Raw genomic sequence first — 27,214 nt, 5'->3', positions numbered from 1 at the left:
CCAGTCAAGGTAAAAGATAACCGTCAAATGAAGTTGTCATTTCAGAAATTTATCTATTTAGGCTTTATTATTATTATTAAAAACTCATACCTACATCGAAAATATTAGTCATGAATTACACTACCGAAGAAAAAGTATTGATGATTAAATGGTATTATCAAGGAGATAGTTATCAAAAGGTATCGGACATGTTTGCTGCTCTGTATCCGAATAGACCCATACCTGGAAAATTTACAATCGCAAGGAATATCCAGAGATTTCAGACCAAAGGTACCCTAATAAATAACTGCAGATGTGAAGCTAGGCAGGAACAAAGAGAAATGCAAGAAATGATACCGACTTGGAAGTTTTATTGTTCGTGGAAGAGAACGATGGAAAGATCAGCACAAGGAAACTTGAGGATGAAATAGGAATAGATCACACTACAGCGTTTTGAACTTTGAAACGACATAAATACTATTCCTTCAAACATGAAAAGCACCAAGAGCTACGAGATGGGGACGAAATACGGCGGCAGGCGTTTTGTTTTGATATGATGGAAAGAGCAAACACGGATAGGGAATTTTTAAAAAACATATGTTTCACTGACGAATGCACGTTTACCTTAAATAACGAACCCAATGTTCAAAATGATCGATATTGGAACAAAGAAAACCAACCCAGGTTTGTTGAAACAAGGACGCAATATCCACAGAAAGCAAATGTTTGGGCAGGGATATTCGGACACAAAATATTATCGGGCCATTATTTCTTACGCGAAATTTAAATGCAGAATATTATTTGGAACTACTCGAAAATCATATTTTACCTGCTTTACATGATGCCGCTAGGGAAAATCAGGAAGTTTGGTACCAAATGGATGGCTGTCCGTCACATAGTACACTGGCTGTTCGGGAATATTTAGAGAATAGTTTTAACGGAAACGTTATTGGCCTAATGCAATATTTTTTCTTGGCGCGTAGGATAATGCGCACAATGGATGCATTAAAGGGAATGATTAATTAAATCATTAAGTTCCAAAACATATAATAATTCGGGTCTCATCGGATCTGCTGATATATTTTGATAAAATTTAGGCTATTAGGACCTATATTTTTTTATATGATACTATTTTTTTTAATTAACAACTTAGGACAAAGAAAAAGCTTGCATGGTTTCCACCGTCAACAGTAAAAACAAATGAATTTAAGGCGGTGCCAAATATTTATTGGGATAAGTTTTTATCGTTTAAATATTGTTGTAAATAATAATTATCATTTAATTAGTGCTAACTTATTAAATTTTACAACATGCCGAAATTTCAATTTTACTTTAATTCATATTAATTTGTATTTCTAAATATATCTTTAAGATTTCCGATGTAGGAATTAATAGAAGATTATTTTCTTTTATCTATGTGTAGGAATGAGTTTTCAATAATAATAAACAAAGATAATAAAGCACTAAATAGGTAAATTTCTGAAATGACAACTTCATTTGACAGTTAGCTTTCTAAGCTAACCAGAGATCTAAGATTTCCAAATTTAAAAAAAAAATCTTATAGGCGTGTTTCTGTGGTCGAAATATACTACCCCTAAAAATATTTGCACTTATTTAACACTCATCCTGTATAATGATATATAGGGTGTCCCGTGGACATAAAACTACTGCGTATTTTTGGAATCAAAATAAGTTTATTGAGCACAATATACCTCTATACAAAAGTGCTTTCATTTTACGAAAAAATCCGTGGAGTTGGAAAATATTTCTACTAAAATGTATGTAAAGATGGGGGTAGTTTTTACCCTTCCTGTACCTTTTTCTTGATGTTTGTGAAAGTCAATTGTTAAAGCGCTTAGCAAAACATAGGCAAAATCTCAAATTTCATTCAAATCAGAATATCGGTTGTTAAAAAATCTTAAAAAATGTGTTTAAGTTTCATGCCCTCTAACGGACAAACAAAGCACATTTGTATAGTAGTTCTATGTCCACGGCAAAGTCCACGGAATATTGGGACACCCTGTTTAAGGTTTGTTTGAGTGGGGCGAAAATTAAAATTATACATTTGTTCAATGGTATTGTAGAGTCTCAGAAAAAATAGTATGTAAAGTGTGTCATTTAAAAAAATGACTTTTTAATTTTTATTTTTTTAGTAGTAGTAGCTCCCGTATATAGCGTTCAACGCCTTGGGAGTAGCAAGGTACAGCTTGCCATACTAGAGCCGTTCGGTATACAAGGAAGGTAATGTGGCTAGCAACCGCCTATTATTATCTCAGGATTGTGAATCCCAAGTACTCATTTAAGGCTGAGTCGACCTAGGTACCCAAACTATTTTTATTTTTAATAAAAATAGTCGGCTGATGCAATGCCGGGTGTGGGAATCGAACCCACTACCTTCAGATTGGTAGACGAGAGCCTGTACCTCTACACCACCGGGCGCCTTAATTTTTTTTTAATTCATAAATATATTTTGATCACCCGGTAACAACTAACTCAAATAACTTTACATATATTTTGTTTTATCTTAAATAAATTGAATTACAGAAGCTATAGTCTTAGGTATATAAAACCTGATGCCAATGTGGAGCATAGAAATTGTCACCATTTTTTTTTATTATACCTACATATTATACAGGGTGGCTCATCGAAAACGTTCCGCAAGGCATAACGACCAGGGTAATTTTAACACACGTCAATTTTGTTTGTGAGGGGGACAACTTTTGCCCTAAAAATGATTGCAAAATCTTCAACCCTCTAAGCGGGGGTGTCATCCCCCAATTTTTTTCAAATGGGAAGGGGGGTCAAGTGGTACCGCAATGAAAAGAGCTTTCTATTCTCTATACTTTCCCGCTTCGTTTTTGAAAATCGGTCGAGTCATTGAGAAAATATGAAGGATTGAAATTTGAAAATTTTATTTAAACATTTATCAGAGTAACGATAAGGATAAATTCCTTCAACCAATTTGCAGTTTTTTCTTATTATTTCTAGCTTTTTTTACGCATTTTTTCCCTTGCCAGAAGGTTGAACGATCAGGTGCGGTAGTTGCTAGATAGCTGTTCTGTGACTTGTGCGTTGAAGCGGTTGAAGTTCTTTTCAATATCGTTAAACTTTTTAACAATTATGGTGTACTTGCAGAAAGAGTGGAAATAATCGAACTTTATTTTAAAAATAATGAATGTGGCAATCGGGCTGCGCAGATATTCAATAAACGTCATCCTGACAAACACCTTTATGGCAAAATTGTTCGCGAGTTAGTAGCAAAATTTCGCGAAACTGGTTCCGTTATGAATAAAAAGAGGCAGTGGGAAAATCCTGTAGTAAATGAAGCTATGGAGGTATTCGTATTGGGCGAAGTTGCCATGGATAGTACGCTAGATAGAGTACAAGAAAATTAGCCAATGAGACTGGCGTGAATCGTACAAGTGTCCAAAGGATATTAAAAAAACACAAGTTCCACCCGTACAAAATTCAGTTGGTACAAGAACTCAACGAAGACGATTTTCTCGTCGTTTGCAATTTTGTGAAACTATGAGTGAACGAGTGGCGAATGATAATAATTTCCTATTTAATGTATGTTTTTCGGATGAGTGTACTTTTTTTTTGAACGTTGTAGTTAATCGGCACAACTGTCGATACTGGGCTCAGGACAACCCCAGGGTTTTTCACGAGGTGCACACCCAAAACCCTCAGAAATTGAACGTGTGGGCTGGCATTTTTGGAAATTCTATTGTAGGTCCTTTTTTTCTTCCTGGAAATCTAACAGGTGATATGTACTTGGATTTATTGGAAAATACCATCGACCCAGCCCTAACTGACATCATAGAGAACAATCCTGAATACGTTGAAGCGGAACTAATATTTCAACAAGACGGTGCGCCTCCACATTACTCTCAAAATGTGCGTAATTATTTAAACAATAACTTTCCCGGTCGGTGGATAGGACGAAGGGGTGCAGTTGAGTGGCCTCCCCGGTCACCCGACTTGACCCCTTTAGGCTTTTTTCTATGAGGACACATAAAAAGTAAAGTGTATAGCACTCCACCCGCCTCATTAGAAGACCTGCGAAGACGAATTATTGATGTTTGTCGCGAAGTGACCCCGCAAGTTCTTCAGAATGTTCGAGAACGGTTTGAAAATAATTTGTATTACTGTATGGAGGTTGGCGGGCAACATTTTCAGCATTTGCTTCATTAATTAGGTAAGTTTTTTTATTTAATTCAATTTATGCGTTTTTTTGCAAAAAATACTTTTCAAATTTCAATCCTTCATATTTTCAAAACGACTCGACCGATTTTTAAAAACGAAGCGGGGAAATATAGAGAATAGAAAGCCCTTTTCATTGCGGCGCCACTTGACCCCCCTTCCCATTTGAAAAAAGTTGGGGGATGACACCCTCGCTTCGAGTGTTGAAGATTTTGCAATCATTTTTAGGGCAAAACTTGACCCCCTCACAAACAAAATTGACGTGTTTTTGGATTTTTTGTCTGTATAAAAAAGTTTTAATTATACGCAGAATTTAAATATAAAATAAAAACGAGGATGTTGCTTATGTATCCCTTTTTAGAAGTACCCTGATCTTAGTCCTCCCCTTAAATAGTTCTCTTTAATATTTTTTCACAATTCTCAAAACAAATGTAATAATGAACCGATTACGAACGAAACGATTTACTCTACCTTTGATTCACCCTATAAAATTGAGTCATCGATATTAAGGTATAAAATTAAAATTATACATACATCAGAGTATGTATCTGTATCAACTGCAAAGGTGTATATGTACAGGGTGGGTCAAATTGGATGCTTTTAAAGGGAAACACCCTATAGGAGAAACACCCTATAGGACGAAATATCGGTGTCTGCTCTATTTTTATCAAAAACATGATGGTAAAAACCGCACATCGATATCTGTTACCGTTTCGGAGTTACGAGGTGTTTTTCAAAAATGTGGATTTTAAAGAAATCGCTGTAAATTTTTTGCTATGGAAAATGTTTTCAAATCACATTTTTACGTAGAATTTTTTTAATAATTTAATATTTATCAACAGAAAATTTGATTTTTAATATGTTACACCCTCTATAGTTTTAATTCATTGAAAATAATTTAAAATTACATTTCCAAAAATATAGCATTCTTGATATTTTGCTCGATTCCTCTTCGAGATATAGAGTTTTTAAAAATTCGCCCGCTTTGAATAAGTAGGCTTTGAACGCCGTGGGCTGTAATGCAAAAAATTCTAGCTGTGAGCCTCAATTAAAACCAAAATAATGTTTGCAATGAGAGATGCAGAATTTTGTAACAATTTAAATTATATTTAACAACATCAAAACACATTTAAACTATATCTAATAATAATAAAAATAAATAGCAAACCAAGACATGAGATTTTGCTAGAGGTGTTCGACATGTCGACCGTCTTCTGTTATGGACAGACGGGACCGTTTTTGAACATTTTTCGCGGAATTCATTAACTCAGTAGGGGTGAAAGTCATCCTCGCATAACCGCTAAGTACGTACTTACTAATTCTTGTCTAGATTATATAGGCAATTTAAAAGTAAGATTCTTTATTTGTCCGCAAAGATAAAAATCCAGGCACTCGCAAATCCAAAGCCTACTAGTTAAAAGTGACTAATTTTTAAAAATTCTATATTTTGAAGGGGACTATAACAAAATATCAAGTGTGCTATATTTTTGGAAAGGTAATTTTAAGTTCTTTTCAGTTAAGTAAAAATATAAAGAGGTGTCGCAATTAAAAAATAAATTTTTCTCTTGAAAACTCTTAAATTATTATTTTAAAAAAAATATACTTAAACCATTAAATTCTACGTAAAAATGTGATTTAAAAATGTTTTCATAAAAATACAAAATTTTCCATAGCAAAAAAGTTACAGCGATTTGTTAAAAATCCACATTTTTGAAAAACTATGTTTTTACTATATTTAAATCTCGAATTTAGTAAGTATTTTTAAAAAATAGAAAACTTTACATATCTGTAACTCCGAAACGGCTACAGATATCGATGTGAGGTTCTCACCATCATGTTTTTGATGAAAATTGAGCTCCAGACACCGATATTAGTTTTCGTCTATCTTCTATAGAAAAGGGTGTTTCCCTTTAAAAGCGTCCAATTTGACCCATCCGGTTCAATAAATTTTAAATCTTGTCTTTAGTAAATATATTTAGAAAATAGAAAACTTCACATATTTTTTTTACCTTGGGCTAACAATTGAACCACCGCAAATGTGGAAATAGCTGATCAAGGCCAATCTTCTAAGAGAAATTTGATAAGGAAATTGGTTTCTTACAGCATTGCTACCATCTACTACCTTCAAACCTGTCGAGTTCTGGAACACTCTTGGTTCAATTGGGTAGTACTCTGGTTGTTTGTATTCAGTTTCAGCTGCTAAGAACAAAGAAATGTAGTAAAATTACGTTCTCATTATTTTGTGTTATTGGGTTAGGATTACAGATCGAAAATATTTGTACGTAGTAAAAACGAAGAGAACAAATGCAATATAGTAGAGACCGTACATAAAAAAAACCTAGAAAGGTACTAAAATGTGCAATAAATGATAACACTACCATAGTGGAAGGAAAAGAGTAGTTGCACTCTCCCAAATATTTTCTGCCAGTTTTTACCAATCTGTCGAATATCGGCAGATTGCAGAGCGTTTCAGTTGAGTTCCGTCCGTCGCGTCGGCCTGCGAGGTTCGAGCGTTGCGTCCCAGCACAGAGACGGATTGACAAAAAATGGGTGCCACTGTGTGCTGCTATTTTTCTGGTTTTGTTTGTCAATCAATGTCATTTATGTGAGAGAAATCAAGCAAATATTGGAAGTTCGAGTGAAATTATCATTTAATTTCTAAAATTTGTTATAATATTTTGTATTTACATCCAAAAGCAATGGAGGTAGGCAGTAAAGGTAAATAAATTTCATTAACTAAATAGAATGACCATTTAAACTTATCATGCAGCCATTGTTTCTTAAAGTCAGGAACATTTCAAGAAAACATGAAAAACAAGACAACAAGTAATCGTGAATGTGTTGTAAGCTATAAAAATATAAATATTGATTAGATTTGTTTATTTATTATTGATCTATTTTAATATTGAACCTGCAAATCTTCACTTGAGCTGTCTAACGAGTTTAACAGTTTATTAATAAAGTACTTTTTAATATTAAACTCCATTGAAAAGAAGAAGCACACGTAAAAGCAGAGAACAGGTTAATTAAAAATGCATAAAACATAAATTTTATAATAGAGTTATTGAAATTTAGAAAACGTCAACATTTGACGTTTCCAGTATTTTGCCAAACCGTTCCGTATCAAACTGATGTTTTTCAGGAACCGCTCTTTACCATAGTTTACCGGTCTGGTTCGCCCGGTTTTGCAACGGAATACATCCTTGTTAGTTTTGAATAAAGTTCTGTAAATAGCGAATTGTGACAACTTGGCGAAGGTTTTTCAAAAAAGTTCTAGGTGTGTTATATTAAATTGGTGTGTGTTAGTAGAAGTGCATATAGTTGGAAAATAAATTTGTTAAGTGGTTTATCGTGTGTGTTTGAATTGAGGACCCAGGGATTCCGTAACAATATGATATAAAAAGTTACTTATTGACTCAAAACTGAAAATCGTAAGTAAAAAATAGACTTAACTACCAAAATAACTAAACAAAGTTATTGAAGAAAAACATTTCTTTAAGGACATTTAAATATTTAGAAATATAATTTAACTCAACAATAACTCCACTGTAACAACAATTTTAGGTTCAGCACTTAGCTTAATTGAGGCGCTTAGAATAAAATGGGTACAAGTGACTTTCTTCTAAATGCAGGTTTAGATACTTTAGGTACCAATTTATTTGGTATAAAATATAATTAAGTAGAGTGCATTAAGTAGAGTAGACTATAAAATTTACTTAATTTCCTTTTGTACCAAATAAATTGGTACCTATCTAAAGTGTCTAAATCTGTACTACAACGTTCATTTAGAACAAAAAGTCACTTGTATCTCTTTTTTTCTAAGCCCCTCAATTGATATTTTATCCGTAAGGTCGGTTAGCATATTTTTAAGATATCACCAACATCATTTTCAGCTTATTCAACCGTTTTTAATTATGGTCTAGCCTCCTTCACATACTCTCTTTGTAGTTGGTTCCATTGTTGTCTATGCGGGCACAAGTTATCCCTGTTAATTTCCTAATATTATGGTCCCATCTTATGGTTCGGTCTTCTTCTAGGTCTCTTAATTCCTCGTGGGTACCATGCTGTAATTTTTGTGCTCCATCTGTTGTCCGTTCCTCTTGCCAGGTGTAGTTAATGCCCATTGCCATTTGGGGGATTTAATTGTGGATGGCATCTTTTCATTAGATGACATTTTTTTTCTCACCTTGATCTTTTGTCGTATCCGCTCTATTCTTTTATGGTCTCTCTTGGTAATTCCTAACATATTTCGTTCTATTGAACTTTGTGCGACCTGCAGTTTCCTTATGATGTCCGTTTTAAGTGTCCAGGTCACAACTGGTAGTACAAATCGTTTGAATATTTTCTTCTTTGATAGATTAGCATTCTAGATTTGAATACAATTGAGTTTCTTCCATAAGTACTCCATGCTAACATAATTTTTCTGTTGATTTCGGGTAGTAGAGATCCCGAGCTGTATATTAGTTGTCCTATATATATTCTACCATTTCCAGTGTTGCGTTATTTATTAGAATGTCTTTTCTTTCCACTAGTTCGTTGTACATTACTTTAGTTTTTCCTAAATTCATTTTGAGGCCCACTTTGATGCTGGCTGTATTTAGTTCATTAATTTGTGCGTGCAGTTCTTCAGGACAATTTTTTGGCAATTAGCACTATATCACCAGCAAATCTTAGGTGGTTAAGATATTCTCCATCTATGTTTAATCCTTTGTTGGCTCAGTCCAGTTGACGGCATGTCATTTTTAAAATACTAACACAACACAAATTAAGAAATGATCACACTTTTCTTTTTTTTGTACTTCGCCTGTTACTTACTGTTCGTTGTGTTACTAAGGTTTTCACTTATAGTTTTAATTTATTGCAAATAGTGTTTTAACGGACTTTTGCAAAGAAAGAAAAATTAAAAAAGTATTACTGATACAGAGCGGTCCGAATTATTAACGGGAAACTTCCGTAACATATTTCCGTAGATGAAAATAAGTAATTGTCCTAAAATAGCTTCGTTTTGGAGATACGAGGTGTATAACTTTCATTTTTTATTTAAGTTTTTAATTACACAGGGTGGTTCCCATTGTATTTCGGAAACTTCGGCAGCGTATTCTGCAGATAAAAATAAGTAAAAAAGTTCGTATAAATGTAGGTCCTAAAATGCTTAGTTTCGGGGATACAGGGTGTAGAAGTTTCATTTTTATTTCGATTTTTTCCAAATAATTTCTGAAGTAACATCAATATTTAAATGAAAATTGGTTTGAAAAAATCTCTCTCAAAATAAAAATGAAACTTCTACATCCTGTATCTCCGAAACTAAGCATTTTAGAACACATTTATACGAACTTTTTTACTTATTTTTATCTGCAGAATATGCTGCCAAAGTTTCCGGAATACAGTTCGGACCACCCTGTATATAAATGGATAAATTATAAATTGAAAATGCTAGAAAGAGATAACTTACCCGAACAGGCTGCTACTAAACAAGCCAATGCTATTACTGCGACCTTCATGATTGCGATGCGATTGAAAGCCTGTATCACCCTTTATATATACCTCGTCGTATCAATTGATTTGTGTAATAATACGGAAGGGTACAAAATCTAACATAGATCACATCAAAGATAAACAAATTGAAATTATAAAAAAGCATGGCAATGTCGTTTATATTGTTTTTTCTCACGACTTACACTGAGAAAAAAAAGCGTTTATTACATTGTTATACAAGGTGTTTTTTAAGTTTAAAAATATTAAAATATTAAAAATATGAAAAAATTGGCTCATGTAGGTACTTTTAAGAATAAAGGTTTATGTAAATATTTGGCCTAAAGTATTCCCTGTCTGATCTACATTGTTTTAAAAATTTAAAAAAAATCAAATCTCTCGCAATAGGTCGGAAAGAACTTTACATATTTTCTTCAATTTTTGGGGATTCCCCTCTGGCACTTTCGCTGGGTCTAAGGAGCATCCAGCTGTTTTCTCCATGGGTGTAGTGTTGTGGCAAGGGAATTGCAGGCACCAATTCATACCAGTTACCAGTAGAAAATACTGTCTGGTTAGGTAATACTGTCACATGGTTAGAGTGTGTCGAAGGGTCTTGGCTTAACCGCCCGGACCGAGAGGAGACAATCTCATCCAAAAATCTAAATTCTGTGATGGTGGAACCTGGTCAAAAGGATGCGCGGCTAAATAGAAGACTAGCCTCAACTGGTCTCAACCCCGTACATATTGTATTGAACCCCAACTTCTATATGCAGGGCTCTGTAGAAGTGGACCGACTAACCGTTGTTGTGAAACTGGTGGGAAACCCCCTAGCAACACTGAGAACATTAACAGTACAAGTTTCAAAGGACCAACCCAAATGGTACTAAAGGACAAACAGCTGACACTTGCGCGAGACCATCCTCCACAAATGGCACAAAAGCTATCACTTCCTCTATACTCTGTTTTTTTTTCTCAGGTAAGATTTCGACAGACGATGACAGAAGAAAAGCAGATGACGTCCCATACCAATCTATTTATTTTACTAAAAAAAGTTTCTAATCATTTTTAAGTTATCTATGGATGGGTTTAAATATAAATCCGTCATGCGTCGTGTCTTGTTGTTTTTAACCAGTTTTATTGGTTTATTTAAAAAATGACAGATCGTATTTCAATTTTATTGGTTTGACGGAACGATGAACGACAAACGGACGCCGATGCGTATGAACTCGCCTTTAGATTTTTGTCATTTTTGACGCTTGTCAAAGTCTTGCCAAATTATTGGTTATAATTTTGTGTCAACTTTTGTTAAATACCCTGCATTTTGAAAGATGATGCATTTTGATTCGTATTATTACGTGTGTTTTGTGTCTTTTGAAGTCAAGTGGAGGAAAAATCGAGTGAAAATTAACTGTAGGCCCAGAGCACAGTTTATGGTTAATACACGCTGCCCAGGCAGAAAGTCTTATACACCAATGAAGTTGCCATCGATAAAGTTTGTATACCATTTCGTCGTAGATAAGTGCATTTCGTATATAAGGATCAAACTAAACACATACTAAAAACTGGAGTAGCTGTAAAATATCGACATCACACGATAGGTAAATAATGGATTTTAGTACTGGTGCAGAAAAATAATGTCAAAAGGTACTGGTTTAAAAAAATTAAGATTAAAGGTAATTAATCCACCTTTAAGGTATAAAATTTGGTAGGTGTTATTATTAATAAAATAGTTGTTGTATTTACCTATGTTGTTTTATTTATACCTGTGGAATATTACAAATTTGTATTTGTACATAAGTTATATTGATAAATATAATCATAAATGCGGGTAGTTTCATAAAGCTTGAAAGTAAATAATAGTTATTTTTTATATTTTTTTGGTATGTAGTGCCTTGTTCTTGTTTGTTTTGTATTAACACATACCGTTTTTATTAAATAAAATAACTCCTGATTACATTTTTTCAGTTTTATACAGTTTTTTTTCACAATATTTTGAAGTAATCACTTGTCATCTTGTCAATCAAATTTTAAATATTTCCTGCTATGCGTTCCAGTTGTACCAACTTATTTCTTTGTAAAATAAAATAAACTACTTTGAAATTAAAATGACAGACACATCTATCACTGTCAAGGATCTTCTCGTTGGACAGACTATAGTAAGGATCGGGACTCTTTATTGTAAGAAACTACTCAATACATTAGGAGATATGGAACAAAGTGTCGCTAATATGGATACCGGGACATGATGGCTTAGAGGGAAATGAACGTGCTGATTCCCTCGCCAAAATTGGTGCAGGCTCGCTATTCGTCGGCCCAGAACCGACACTTAGCGTTCCAAAAAATCTCGCAAGTGACAGGCTCTGTGAATGGGTTAGGTGTGCGACGTTCCGGGACTGGAATGACAGTCCCGGAATGGAACAGGCCAAAAAAATCCTAGCAGGGCCATCCAAACATGGAACAGGAGAACTCCTAAAGGCTGGTAGGAATGGAGCGCGTACACTCACTGCAGTGTACACGGGCCACTGCTGGCTGAGATCACACCTACAGAGGATATGTCTGGTGGAACGCCGACTCTGTATGGCCGAATGCCGACTCTGTATGGAGGATGATAAAACAATGAAGCACGTTATGTGTACCTGCCCCGCTGGGGCCAGGACCAGGTTTGAGATGTTTGGTAAACCCATGCTAGATCTATCAGACCTAGGAGACATATCACCCTTGGACATATAACGGCCTCTGTTAAAAGGCTGGGTCTTGAGAGTGAACTGTAACGCTCTTTTTATATTAATGAGCTTCGAGAATCTGAGCCACAATAGGTCCTCGCGGCCGCAGTGAAGATTCCCATGGGACCCACTCTTAGTCAAATACAATAAAGGATCGGGACCCTACCTCTAGACCCAAGAGTCTACACAAGCTACCGTTTTCTCCATACGGCCTGGGTTAGGCGAGCTAGATTACCCGCTGGGATCTCAGCGAAATACGGAAGGATTTACTTCAGACGTCAGGTCCGGCATGGAGGACTAAATCAACCGTGGAAGAGTATATAGCCTCGCAGGAGGTAGATATCCACTCCTTGGAGGATAAACATCTGTTGTCAGAGAAGGATGGAAAATACCCTGACCCCCTACAACAGAAAGATCACCATATATTAGACTGTATTCACCATATATTAGACAGTTAGACTGTATGATGACTTATAACTCAAAAAAGTGGACACAATATATCTTTAAGATCGCGGTGATTAACCCCCTTCCACTCATTCTACAATCTATAATCCATTCAATGTTTAGATGTTAGTTATAGAGGTACGATATGGCCATACGATAAATAAATAATAAATTGTTTTATTGATACGGATTTAGTAGGTCCTAAATTTTAACACACGATCAATACACTTACTTATTTATTATACGACTATAACTACAATAAACTACTAATTTATATCAGAACACTCTAACGACTAAATATGAATTTGGACTGATTTTATCCGATTTCTTACACCTTCACCATTTATTAATAACATTTAAAACTACTTGTTCCCATGCTGCCTGTTTTTATCCACAGATCCTAGTACGTGATTATTCTAGAACTATTTTTAAAACTCCTTAATAATCAGCGCAAACATAGCGTCATCTTTTAACGTTTTCATTAAATATATTTTTCTTTTTGAAATCTGCCATTACAATTTGATTGCAATAGAGATCTTTGTTTCTGTTAAGGTTGATCGTTTCTTTCATTTGCCATTTTATAGAGAAAGCTCTACACTCCATAAGAGAAAGGTCGCATGTCGCACTCGCTACCTGTCCGTGACAGTGGATACCTAATGTAATTAATTAATTAGTATGTCGATAAACTTCCATAATATTGCAGCTCCATCTCTCAATCTCTCAACGTTATTAACTATATTTTTATTATAGAATTTCGGCGCTACATTAACTTCAACAAAATTGTAAAACATTTGACATTAAATAAAATTAAATTATTTTTTAATTAAAATTTCATTGCAAAACTTACCAACAATTTGTAACAATATAAATAAAAGATAAAAGTTTTTTTTTTATTTTTAAACACACCTTGTGTCTATTCGTATAGTACATTAAGTTAGTATATTAGGGTAATCATCCTATATGGAAGGATATAAGCACAGAGCTACATGTCAGTTTCAAAAAGACTTAAGAGTCTTAAATTATTTCTAAACTCAAGATGATTTAAATCTTAAGTCAATTTTAACATAAAGATTAAATTATTTAAATTTTAAGTCTTTGACTTAAATAATGTTCTTTCGAGTCAGTCATTTTCGCAAAAACCTATATCAATATAATTAAGTCTATAATTTCTATTTAGACCATGATGATCTGCGAGTTAAGTCGGCAAAATAACAAATCAAATAATTATCGTCAAGTGAAGATACCTATAATGAAGTACCTATTTTTTAATATAAATATTGTCGCAACCTGGCTTTGGAGGTTTGCTTAAGTCCAGGTTCTCTATTTAGATTAAAACAACCATTACAAAAAATATTTATTTATTAAGTAAAAATACACAGTATAAATAAATATGAGGAAACGATTTGGGTAGTGTCAAGACTATGCTGAAATATTTATAGAAATATATATACAGGGTGAGTTTCCTACGATGTTCTCTATGGGCATCTCGTAAACTACTGGAGGGAGAGAGTCGGTTAAATAGGGAAAGAATTGCAGTTTTGTGTGGTCATAAATATGCCCCTTTCAGATTTTTGAAAAAGTTCATGGCTTACTAGATATTTCGAAAAAAACAAATTTTGGCTATTTTAAAAATTGTCCCTAATTCCATTACAATCTATTTTAGACAAAAAGTATTCAGATAAAAGTTGTAGATAATCATATTCCTAATGAGTCTGTGTTCTCCGATTTTTTATAAAACCTGTCATTTTTGACATATGACACAAACATATGTTTTTTTAAATGGAAACCATAGTTGGCTGTGACTTCATAAAAAGCGCCATTTTTTAAGCTTTTCAGCAATATAAGCTATAATATGTTTCTTTCACAAAATTACTGAGTTATAGCCAATTCTTATCTTTCTTGACTAATTTCACTTAGTTAGCCATGGAAACAAGTTCAATCGTCGTTGCTCTCAGAAATGTGAAATTGTCACATCCAATCTTTGTAAATTAACATAAACAAAAATTGTAAATAAGAGTTTTTTAAATGAAGAAGAGCGTGTAGAATTATTGGTTCAACTTTTCTTGGCCATACAGTTTCGAGGATATGTTGACCGGTGAACGTTACGTTTTTTAGAAAACGGTTTTCAAGACATGTTAAAAAAGTTAAATTTAGATACTCGCGCATTAATACAGTGGTTCCAACATGACTTTCATTATGACGCACCATCCCCCCACCTACAATGAAAGAAATGTTATTTAAAAAATTATTTATATCATAATTATGTAGACTCAGGGAGTTGGACCAATTGCATGGGTCTCCTCGGTCACCTGACCTATCTAATTTAGATTTTTTTTATGCGGTATGGTTAACAACAAGGTTGACCAAAAAAACTTATGAATTAAGAGAGGCACTCGAAGAGGCGGAACAGGAGAAGTTTAATTAAGGCGACCGGTCGTTCTGTGACAATAGCTAGAAATTCAGTTTTAAAAAGATGCATTTATGTACTCAAAATAATTGCGGATTTTTTGAACATTTTCTAAAATAACTTAAAGTGTACGTAGTGATATTATTTTTTTGAGTTTTAGTTTGTGTAATCTAAATTGTGAAGAGCCGTTTAATAACATATTTTGTCTTTTTATAAGTTATAAATCACAACAAAATTTGAACACCATTGAAAACCGTTGTCTAAAAAACGTAAGTAACTTTCACCGGCCAACGTATCCTGTATGGCCAAGAAAAGTTGAACCAATAATCCCACACGCTTTTCTTCATTTGAAAAATTTTTATTTACAATTTTTGTTTATTGTAATTTACAAAGATTGGATGTGACACAATTTCACATTTCTGAGAGCAACGATGATTGAACTTGTTTCCATGGCTAACTAAGTGAAATTAGTCAAGAAAGATAAGAATTGGTTATAACTCAGTAATTTTGTGAAAGAAACATATTATAGCTTATATCGTTGAAAAGCTTAAAAACGGCGCTTTTTATGAAGTCATGGCCAACTATGGTTTCCATTTAAAAAAACATATGTTTGTGTCATATGTCAAAAATGACAGGCTTTAGAAAAAATCGGAGATGTTGGCTGATTGAAAAACTGACTTACTCACTTATCAAACTGTCTGTCTATTTGACTAACTTATCGACTGTCTATAGATTAGATCGACTCTCCGCGTTGGCTTCAGCATACCCTTTTATACTCGTCTTCTCATCGTAATCGCCGGTGGGTGCGCCATCCAAGAGTTTTTTTGTATATTTCCATCATTAGGTAAAAATAAGATTAAAACCACATAATATACAACGGTTAATTTTCAGAATAACTAAGAACAAAAACATGTTTTTTTTAATAAAATTTAACCAATTTTGTAGTACTTTATATGTAATCACTACAGTTTAGATGTCATCGAATACATGTCCATTAAAAAGTGGTGTATGTTCTGATCACTATATAATATGTCGGTGGCATAAGCTAAGGGGGGCTGTATTTATTTTAAGGTACTCTTCATTATATTTGAGATCAATTTCCTTTGTTCGTCTTTCGGGCTATATAACGGGGTCAGGGATTCTCCTGATTCACTTGAAAGACTACGCATGCGTTATGCATTTGCCAAACCAAAACCAACTTATTATATGCTTCTGGTATTGAATGTTGTTTTTTTTTATCTGCTGTCTGGCTGCAGCTTAACAGTTTAAAAAGAAATGCTTAAAAATGTATCATAACAAAAAATATACACTGTGTCGATTTTAAAACTTCCCACCCTTAATATCTTTCTTGCAGTTAAAAATATGAAAAATCGGAAAGACACGTCAATTTTGTTTGAAAGGGAGACAATTTAAAGAATATTTTTAGCATTTTTTTTTCAACCCTCTAGGAGGGGTAGATATCAGCCTTACAATCTTAAACGGGAATGGGGTTCAAGTGGCACATCATTTTAAACGGCGTTTAATTATTTGTTTAATGGTATCCACTTTGTTGCTTTTTGTCCAGAGGTTTCCGAATAATCGCGTTTTTTTGCGTTGCAGAAACGATTAAACATGCCTGCATTGAGATTTTGTTTTTCAGGCTAGTGTTTACGCAAATATTATTGCAATGTATCTCCTTCTAGTACAAATGATTAGAAGATTAGGTTACACCACTTACGCCCTATCTTATAAGTTGTTCAAAATGTTGTCCATTTTCCTGTAAACAATATAATAGTCTGTTTTCGAAGTCCTCCCTAACATTTCGGAAAACTTCACCGGGATTCAACCGGCACTTTAATGTAATTCGCCTTTTAAGATCATCAGTAGGTTGTGTTCTATAAACAATGGATTTAAGATGTCTTCAAAGAAAGAAGTCTATGGGTGTTAAATCCGGTCATCTTGGAGGCCATTCAATTGGTCCAGATTAAGACAACAACGTATTTTTAGAATTTGTTGATAGAATAGCAAGACTTTTTGTAGAATTTCAATAAATAGACATCGAATAAACGCAAATTAACTAGGTAGGTACTCGTAATTTTTTTAGATTACTTTTTGATATAAATTTTTTGATGTTACTTTACCAAATCCGAAGCAAAGTTTCAAACGGTATACCCATGGTTTTAGCGAAGGGGAGGACCATGCCCCCCCCCCTGGAAGTTGCCACTTATTCCAATTTGAGAAAAGAAACGTTAATGTTTATGATGTTTTCTGTTTATTAGTATTTCGATCCTCCTAGAAAAATGTAATGGTTACGTGCATGTTGCCCCTAATCTTCTAATCATTTGTACTACCAGGAGACCCATTGCAATAATTTTTGTGTAAACACTAGCCTGAAAACCAAAATCTCAATGCAGGCATGTATAATTGTTTCTGCAACTTTGAAACGCGATTATTTAGAAACCTCTAGACAAAAAGCAACACAGTAGGATACCACTGAAAAGAGAATGAAACGCCCTTTAAAATGATGTCTCACTTGACCCCCATTCCCATTTAAGATTGTAAAGCTGAATCTCCTAGGGGGTTGAAAGAAAAAGGCTAAAAATATTTATTTAAAGTGTAAGGGGGACACTTTAAATAAATATTTTTAGACTTTTTCTTTCACAACCAAACCAAACCAAACAAATAAAATTGACGTGTCATTCCGATTTTTCATATTTTTAACTGCAAAAAAGATATTAAGGGTGGGAAGTTTTGAAATTGACACAGTGTATAAATATCTGTTAAAAACGACTTAAATCTTCTTAATGGCATAAGTTTTTTCTAAAAGACTTAAGTATTTCAAAAGATTTAAGTGTTTTTTTAACGAATTAATTCTTTTTATATTTTGGAATAAAGATTTAAATCGTTTTGAAAATTACTTATATAAATTTTAAATCTTAAAGTCAGCTTTCGAAAAATGACTTAAAATCAAATTTCTTAAGTCATTAAAATGATTTAAATAAAAAAGACGAAATTTTCTGACAAATTTTCTGTGTGCTTGCAGGTCCGTATAAGATAAAATTGTGTAGTTCTCTCCGTGTATCTAGAGGAATGCAGTTCTTTTTTGGTATCGTAATTATTAAAACAAATAATGGGATTCTCTAATTTGCCATACAGACATATTATCTTTGAAGGCATGTAGATTTGGATTTCATATCAAAACACTTATCAAGTACTTAAAACAGTACTTACTAATAAGTACTAATTTCAAAAAATATGTTGCTGCGTAATATCCATATACCTATTCATTAATAGAATCTTTAAATAATTTAAAAAAAAATGATGAACATTGTGTATTTGTCTCTTATCTTTTTTTGAAAATTTCAGGTATTTGTTCTTTCAATTTTTATAGACTGGCTAAAATAAATAAAACTAATATAAATGAAGATTATAGATTGATAAAGAATAGTGGCAACTCATTACTTCCACCTGTCCAATTTTTTGTGATACGCTTATATTATAACGATCTAATTTGATCAGTGAACCCAAACTTCCAATAAATAGACATGACATGATACATAAACACATCATGTATTTTTGTAGATCAATTTATATAAGAATTCCGGCCGTAGCAATTTGTTTCAACTTTAACTTCAAGAAAAACTCAAGAACCTGGAGTACTCCAATCGTAACCTTCAATGGGAATCCTTCAACGGTCTAAGACAGTTCAAGAAGAGATTTCTCAGTATATACTTATGACCGAGAAAAAAAATTTGTTTGATCGAAGAAGGAACAATCTTAGGATTTTCACGGGGTTTTTAACAGGACACTGTCTCCTCAATGAACATCTCAGTAAACTGAAGCTAAGAAATCTACTAAGAATGCAGATTCTGTAGTGAAAACGGGAAAACACCAAAACACCTGGGAACAACATTACTGAGTGCACAGAGATGATAACCATTCGTGCTGTAAACTTTGGTACGACTGATGTCGGGGATGGAAAAGTAACCTCTGTAAAACCGTCTCTGATACTGTGTTTTGTAAAAGCCCCAACAATTATACTTAAAATAAAGATCAGCCCGGAAAAGCCCAATGAATCCGCAAATTTTAAAATCAAGTTAAAATGTATCCATTGAAACGACCATTGCAACAACTCAAGCATGGAATCAAATGATATAAATACTATTAGACTCCTACCTCAGTCTTTTTATTTAAATATCTCGTTTGTTGGGTAAGCATGTTGTGCTTTTTACCGGGTGCGTCTCAAAAGTGGCTCACCTTTATAACTTTTTTATTTTTTCAGTTAAAAAAATGAGATTTGGTATGTTAGTATATGACATAAATTAGGATTGATTGACCTATTCAATTGTATTCGGTCATTTCCTGTTTCACCGGAAATTACTACAACTTTTGATTTTTAAATGGTACCCTCGGTATTGTTTTTTATTTGATAGAAAATAACACTCTGAATAGAATGACATATCATATGTCAACTTTTGACATTTTCGCATATGGTTTATTTGAAATTATAACTTGCGGTTCGTAATGAAAATATGACTCAAAATATCAAGTGTGTGGTATCAAATACAAATACAAAAATAAACACTAAAATCATTAGACGATCAAATATATTTTTCCAAGGCTCCTTTATTAAGAATTAATGTTTTTAACATAGCCATGGCACTCTAGATTACATTTTAAAATACAATTTTTTATTAAGCGGGAATGTCAAAAGTTGACATGTGTTATGTCATTCTATTTAGAATGTCATTTTTTATCGAACAAAGTAAAAAAAATACCGAGGGTGCTATTTAAAAATCAAAAGTTGTAGTCATTTCCGGTGAAAAAGGAAGTGACCAAAAACAATTGAATACGTCAATCAATCCTAATTTATGTCATATACTAACATACCAAATCTCGTTTTTTTGTCTAAAAAAATAAAAAATTTATAGGGGTGAGCTGAACTTTTGAGACGCACCCGGTATATAGGGTGATTTACGGCGTTTATGTCGGTGATATAATTTTTTTGAAAATTTGCATTTTTACCTAAAGGCACCTGCTCCATCTTTCTAAAATATTTTTAGCATTACAGTGTTGTCGCATCATTCGAGAAGTGGTAGCATCTTTCTTATTTTAAATGGAACACCTAGTATATTATTACATTTTTGGAAACTACTTTCATACATCACAATTTTTCTATTATACTAACCTATACGTATCTCTGATAGTATTTGAGATAAAAAATAAAACATATGTAAAATTCACAAAAACATGATCGTGAATAAGCATTGGTAAAATCGTGAATTAAACATTTTTAAAGTTGACATTTGGGTTATAAGTTAAAGAAAGTAGATTTCGTTGATTCGTATTATTAGATCTATTTAAATAAACCAATTGGATATTACACAGAGGGAGCAAAAATATTATTTATTTCCGTTTGTTATAAAATTACTAAAATATTTTTTATTTTAAATTCAACCCTATGAATACTATTCAAAAAATCAAAGGACTAATAAAATTGCTTTTCAGCGATATATCATGTTCCTCTACCTAAATCTTCCTGTTTCTTAAGTAGAGCTATTTGAAAATTAATAATTCTATTATTATAGTTTCATTTCAAGAATTTCGTCACCATGAGATTTTTAGAAATTTAGCACGTAAACTCTAATTGATACTGATAAAGTTTGACTATTTATCATGGCAACGATTTTCTTTAAACGAAACAATTACGATAGAATTATTACGTTTTAAATGGTTTTACTGAAGAAACCAGAATGTTTAGGTATAGGAACATGATATCGTGGAAAAGCAATTTTACTTGGGTTTTGATTTTTTAAATAATATTCATACAGCTGAATTTAAAATATCAAAGATTTCAGTAATTTTATAACAAACGGAAATAATTATTTTTTCTGGCCTCCCTGTTTGATATCCAATCAGTTGATTTAGATAGATTGGATATGCCGACTTTCCTTTACCTGCAAACCAAATTTTAGCTTTCAATATGCGGAATTTATGATTTAACCAATGCTTATTCAAGATCATGTTTTTGTCACTTTTACACGTTTTATTTTTTATCTCGGAAACTATCAAAGATAGGTATAGGTTAGTATTATATAAAAATTTTGAGATATCAACGTAGTTTTTAAAAATGGAATATTATACCGGGTGTTCCATTTAAAATAACAAAGATGTTACCACTTTTAGTATGAAGCGGCAACTCTGTAATGCTGAAAATAATTTAGACAGATGGAGCAAGTCCCTTTATGCAAAAATCCAAATTTTCAAAAAAATCCTATCACCGGTTCGCCATAAACGTCTAACCTGCCATGGCCGTGAATCACCTTGTAGAATCAGTTACATTGTGATTGTGGTGATGGTGTATACCGGCTATATGTTTAAAACACGCTGTATCTATATATTTTAATCAAGAATTATTATTATTTTTCACGATTTCTAACCGTTTAGGCGTAATATCCTATCCCATTTTGATTTCACAATATTGTATAAAGAATTAAAATAATATGCGTATCAGATATAGAAAAATTATGACTTGTATAAAAGAAGGAAAATATCATAAAAACATTTATTTCATTCAATAGTGACAACATTTACATTATTCCATTTTACATTTCCATCTTTAAATAATTAAAGATTAACTTCGCCGTTTGTGTTTTGTCTGATCCAGTTGGTGTAAGCGGATACCTTTACGTAAACGGATGGTAAACCGTTGCCGCCGCATGGATTGTAACCCCAAGATACAACACCAATTAGATTACCGTTGTTGACCAATGGGCCACCACTGTCACCGCTGCAAGCACCCTCTCCACTCTGGTTGGATGTTGGTACGGTACATACGTTAAGAGCAGCTCTGAAGGGATTGTTGGATCCTGAGATGGAGGCAATGAGATTGGCGCAATCTGAAAAAAAACGGAATTTTATTTTTGCAGGGTGTCAAAAAAATAGTGTAAGTATCTAACTTTGGTAGCTAATTCTACAGATAAAAATAAAACAAAAAGCTCTTATAAACATGTAACGCTTTTAATTTGTTACATATTTCTTTTCAGATTGCAACCAAGATTCCGTATTTCTGATCCAACCCTGGTAGTTTGAAAAACTTTGCGCAGTTTTACTTTCTCTAGTTGGCAACACTGTTATCGTTTCCCAGCTGCTGTGGTGGCTAATGACTAAAGAATACAAGGACATGTAACGCCCATATACAGGCTGCAGCAGAATTTGTGACGCCATTTTTTTGGACGTAACGAATGAGTCATCATCTGGTCATCAGCGACAATTTCAGCGATTTTTAATAGTTGGTTGTGTATAGTGAACTTTGTAAACTTTATTACAATGGTAATTTATTCAGCTTTCAAGTGTAAAAGGCGCAATGATAAGAAAGAACCAGGAGTTACGTTTTATAGGGAAATAAACAGTCCACTACACATTTTTAGCGTTTTTTTTTTTATTGAATTTGATAATTATTTTATTTCTATTGAATCTGATATTATATGTACTTGATATGTGTTGTTATATGTCGATACTAGTATTGTACGTTTTGTTAACATTTTAATACGTTTTTTCGTAATTAATTAGTATGATACCACCGGATACACCATAGGCGTAGTGAAAATATTTATCAAAAATAAAAATATCGTTTCAAGCGCCTATGATAAGAAAAGTATGTGCCACGACACTGTTTGGAAGGATGGTCACAGTTTCGTCTCAGGTGCTATTTGTCCTTGTATTCTTTAGTCATTGGTGGTAACCTCACTTTTCGCTGTCACCAGCTCTGAGCTTTTAGAAATTTTGAATAGGCATGTTCCAAAAAATATAAATTCGCAAATAAATCATTGTATTGCATAGATTAAGTCTTTATTACTTACAATACATAGGAAATTAGGAAAAAATCCATGATATCTTTTTAGAAATTAAATTTTAGTTTCAAACTTGAACATTCCCGGTTTAGTTGTGACATACAAAGCCTTCACCAATCACGTTTCAGATCGTAGAAAGGGAAGTTTTATATCATAAGTTGGTATGACGGATTGCCTGGCTCATGCGGATCGGGCGCAGCCGTTTTGGATTTTGTTGATTTTTCTTCGTGTTTTTCAGTTCAGCGGTAAATTTTCTTGGTTATAAGTTTTAATTTTATCTAAATGGGCTCAAAACTATGAAAAAACTTTATCGGTTAATTTTCGAATGGTGACGGTTGGTGGACAGTTTTTATATAGACAATTTAAAATACTTAAGTGCTGAAATAAAGAAGTTAAAATATGAAGGTGACATTTTTTGTCTTAAAGAAGTTATTTAAAAGTAATAAAACCATTATTTACAGAGCACAGAGTGAAATATAACAGTTCGATAGGATACGTTCAATAAAAAGAGGGCTACTTCTGTACAATCAAATAAAAAGTACACCTGCAATGATAAAAGTGTACAGAAAGTGGTGAGAACTAATTTTTTAAGCTGTGCAGCTATCACTGGTGATTTTTAAATTATAACTAAATATGTGTGTAGGTTTTTATTTATCTCTTTCTATTTTAATTTTAGGCGGCAGATAAACATTATGTCATACATAACAAATAAAATCAAGAAAGGTACCATGCTATGATTTATGTAGAATGAAGGAAGATAACATCTTACTTTCTAGCAACTTTTATTGCCATTCTTGTCTTCTCATAATATTTATTTTATATTCTTGTAGCGGGTTAATTGTAAATTGACTCCCATGATATTCAGTAAGTCTCATCACCATCAAAATATAAATCATTACAATATTGTAATTAAAACACTTTATATTTACTTGTCTTTTAATTTAATAAATTTATATGTATATGTAATACACAATGTATGTTTCCTTCGAATCTTCCTGATATATATAACAAAAAATAATATTTTATGCATTATATAATACGCATTCCTGGTCACATATTAATACTCTTAATAACAAAACTTTAAAATATTAGGCCATTAGTACTTGATTTTATGTAAAAAGGCACTGCATTAGAGCCTTATTTTATCTATACAATGTATTTTATTAATAGTCTTCTGAAATAACTTAACCATGAACGTATTTATTAACATTCTTGGTGCCAATAGAATTTTTCTAATTGCCTTATATTCCTAACTTTTCTTGGTCAGATAGTAGACATACTTTTCATGGTTAGATTGTAGCTTAGGTACCTGTTTTATACCATAACTGTGAATACTGTGATTTTCCGGAATACTATTAATCTTAGTTATCAGGAATTACATTTTTTTCAAATTAATTTTTCCCACCTTCTTCCACATGTAAAAAACAGACCATTAATGATTTAACAAATCAAACATAATATAAACTCACTTTGAAACGCTTTGAAATCACAATCATAGCCTAAGAGAAGTTTTTTGAAAAAACAGCATTTACGATTTTCCATCTTTCTCGGCGCGTACAAAAACATTTTATTACAGTTACTGGTAAATGTTATCCAACAATAGAACAATTAATTTTTTAACATTCATTTGACACTGAATAAACAGCAATGCTGTCAACATTATAAAATTCACCAAGTTTATTTCGAGACGAAAACCAGCCAATTATATTGGCGAGGGCTACGTATCGCAGCGCGCGTAAGTGTGAAATTCAAACTTTTACCTCATTTTTTGGCCTAATATTAAGTTTTATATAAAAAAGGCTAAGTAGCAAGCACTAATTAGGGTGAAATCTGCATAATTACATGGAAATTGAAAAACATGAAACATGCCTATTGTTTAATTCTTTCTGGAGAATCTGAATCAGCTGAAATTTCAACGCAAGAGGTAAAGATGTGATATTATCTTTCGTAGATTCACTTTTGTTACTGTGTATTTTTAAAGTAGAATTTTTGATTGGCTTAAATTAACCTGAATTACCCATACTTGGTACTTTGCTGGCGCGTTGTCTTTTCTTCAGCCTCCAAATTGCTTAATAGAAGAAAGGGCATGTTTATTTATTCTGCAGATCCTCGAGATGTCTCGAGATGAGTTTGTGGACCGTTTTCTTTTGAGCAAGAATGCCGATTTCATGTTTTTAGGGTCCTATCCCTAGTTCTATTCCTTGTCTTACTCCTAGCCTCATTCTTAGGATAGAAATGATACTTTCCCTTAGGAATGTAAGAGTTACTGGTTCCACAGAGGCTGAGGTTTAAGATAGTCTGTAGTTTATGGCTGTATTTATGGCTGTATTTGTTCGAAAGCAATGTCTTGGCCAACGGTGAAGCTGGACAGGTATAGAGATACAGGCCCCATCTCACGCTGTCGCTGCGTAGGACAAGTTTGCACGAGGTTATCGATCAGAAAAATCTATATTTTATAGATTCAGTCTTAAAACAATCTTGTACTGATTTTACCTATTGTGATCAAGTATAATATGTCAGTTTAGTATTTAATAGTATGATCTAGATTTTAATTTTCATTACGCACATTACCCTCTATTATAATGGTATTACTTTAACAATATATACCGCATGTTCTTTGACTAAATTCAGTGCACCTCGACATAGATTCTAGAATTTATTTCTCTTGATATCTTAAATTTAACATCGTATAAGAATGAAAATCTAAATAAACTAATGCTACCGTATTTTTATTTTCAATAGCTTAAACCAAATTATATATATATTTTTCTCTAATCCTTTTCATTTAACGTAATAATCATTTTAACATATTCTTCTCTGACATATATTGCTACTATAATTATCAAAATTTCAAAATGTTAATTACTATCATTATGGTTCACCCTTATTAAAATATAGGTAGTCATTAATGTTAAGCAACTACTACTGTGTTTTTTTATCTGTATATGTCTGGCGTCCAATATTTTATTTTGGTATAGTTAATTAGTCTTCCTCTAGTAAAATACAATCGAACCCATGACTACTTTATTGGCGAAAAGCTGCTGTATGCAGTATGCAATTTAGTTTTTCTTCATAATAATTTGTTATTAACTTATCTTGCTACACACTTATTTTGGCGCCCAACGTGGGCTAACCTAACCTAACCTAACCCAACGTGGGGCGCCAAAATATGTGTGTATAGTTTATCTGAAGTCAGTTCGAATAGAATGATTTTTTTTTGACAATTTCTAAATTTCGGCACTCTCTTTGTCGGCATCGTCGGGGCAAAGGAATTAAGAGACTCAGTACTTTCAATTGACTTCGGAAATACTATAGCAGATTTAGTTAAATTGTTACCACTTCATACTGCAGCTTTTCATTAACAGAGCAGTCATAGGTTCGATTGTATTTCACTAGAGAAAGACTATTTGACTATATTAAAATAAAATATTGTACGCTAGAGAAAAAAAATTGTAGCAGTTGTTTAAAATTAATGACTATATTTAATCAAGATGAACTGTAATAATGATAATTAATATGGTAAAATTTTGATAATTATAGTGGTAATATGTCAGAGAAGATTATGTTAAAATTATTATTACGTTAAATGAAATGGATTCTCTAATCCTTAATCCTTTTCTCTAAAATATAATATAGTTAATTGTAATAAACTTAGAAGAGGGTAGTATTAGTTTATTTAGATGTTCATTTTTAATACGATGTTAAATCAAAGACATCACAAGAAATAAATTTTAGAATCCATGTTAAAGCGCACTGGATTTAATCAAAGAACACACGGTATATATTTTTACAGTAAAACCATTACAGAGGGTAATGTGCGTAATGAAAATTAAAATCTAGATTATAATTTTAAATATTAAAATGACATAATAAAATAACCACTATACGGGGGGAAAGTCAGTACGAGATTGTTTTTAAGACTCAAACCACAGATAATATGTTATCTGTGCTGAAACTATAAAATATTTGTTGGTAAATTAGAACATAAAACTAAACTTATCTGATTGATAATTTCTTTGTACAAACTTCTTTTAAGCAGCAACAACGTAAGATGGGTCCTGTATCTCTACACTTTTCCGGCTTTACAGACTAGGGTCAGGATGAAAAGGACATCCCGAAGAAATGCAGCCGTATTCTATAGACTAATCTTATCC

At 32.8% G+C, this 27,214-nt stretch overlaps 1 protein-coding gene and 1 long non-coding RNA gene across 2 annotated transcripts in view; both read right to left on the bottom strand.

Moving 5' to 3' along the window:
- Nucleotides 1-27,214, bottom strand: part of LOC115877959 (transmembrane protease serine 9-like) — a 74,876-nt gene that overhangs the window by 9,848 nt on the left and 37,814 nt on the right. Inside the window, exons 10-13 of the mRNA XM_030894311.1 lie at nt 21,838-22,106; nt 10,080-10,222; nt 9,635-9,714; nt 6,192-6,381 (exon numbers count right to left, since the gene is read on the bottom strand). Of these exons, the coding sequence (XP_030750171.1) occupies nt 6,192-6,381; nt 9,635-9,714; nt 10,080-10,222; nt 21,838-22,106 (682 nt within the window). The remainder of the gene's footprint in view (nt 1-6,191; nt 6,382-9,634; nt 9,715-10,079; nt 10,223-21,837; nt 22,107-27,214) is intronic.
- On the bottom strand, nt 24,186-25,746 carry LOC115877860. The gene is made up of 2 exons (XR_004049419.1): nt 24,530-25,746; nt 24,186-24,468 (listed from the first exon to the last, which is right to left on the bottom strand). It is a non-coding gene; the product is annotated as an uncharacterized LOC115877860 (long non-coding RNA).

The sequence above is a fragment of the Sitophilus oryzae genome, unplaced genomic scaffold (assembly GCF_002938485.1).
Source record: "Sitophilus oryzae breed Bouriz unplaced genomic scaffold, Soryzae_2.0 scaffold_1499_pilon_pilon, whole genome shotgun sequence".
Lineage (NCBI taxonomy): Eukaryota > Metazoa > Arthropoda > Insecta > Coleoptera > Curculionidae > Sitophilus > Sitophilus oryzae.
This window is presented reverse-complemented; position numbering and strand designations above follow the sequence as displayed.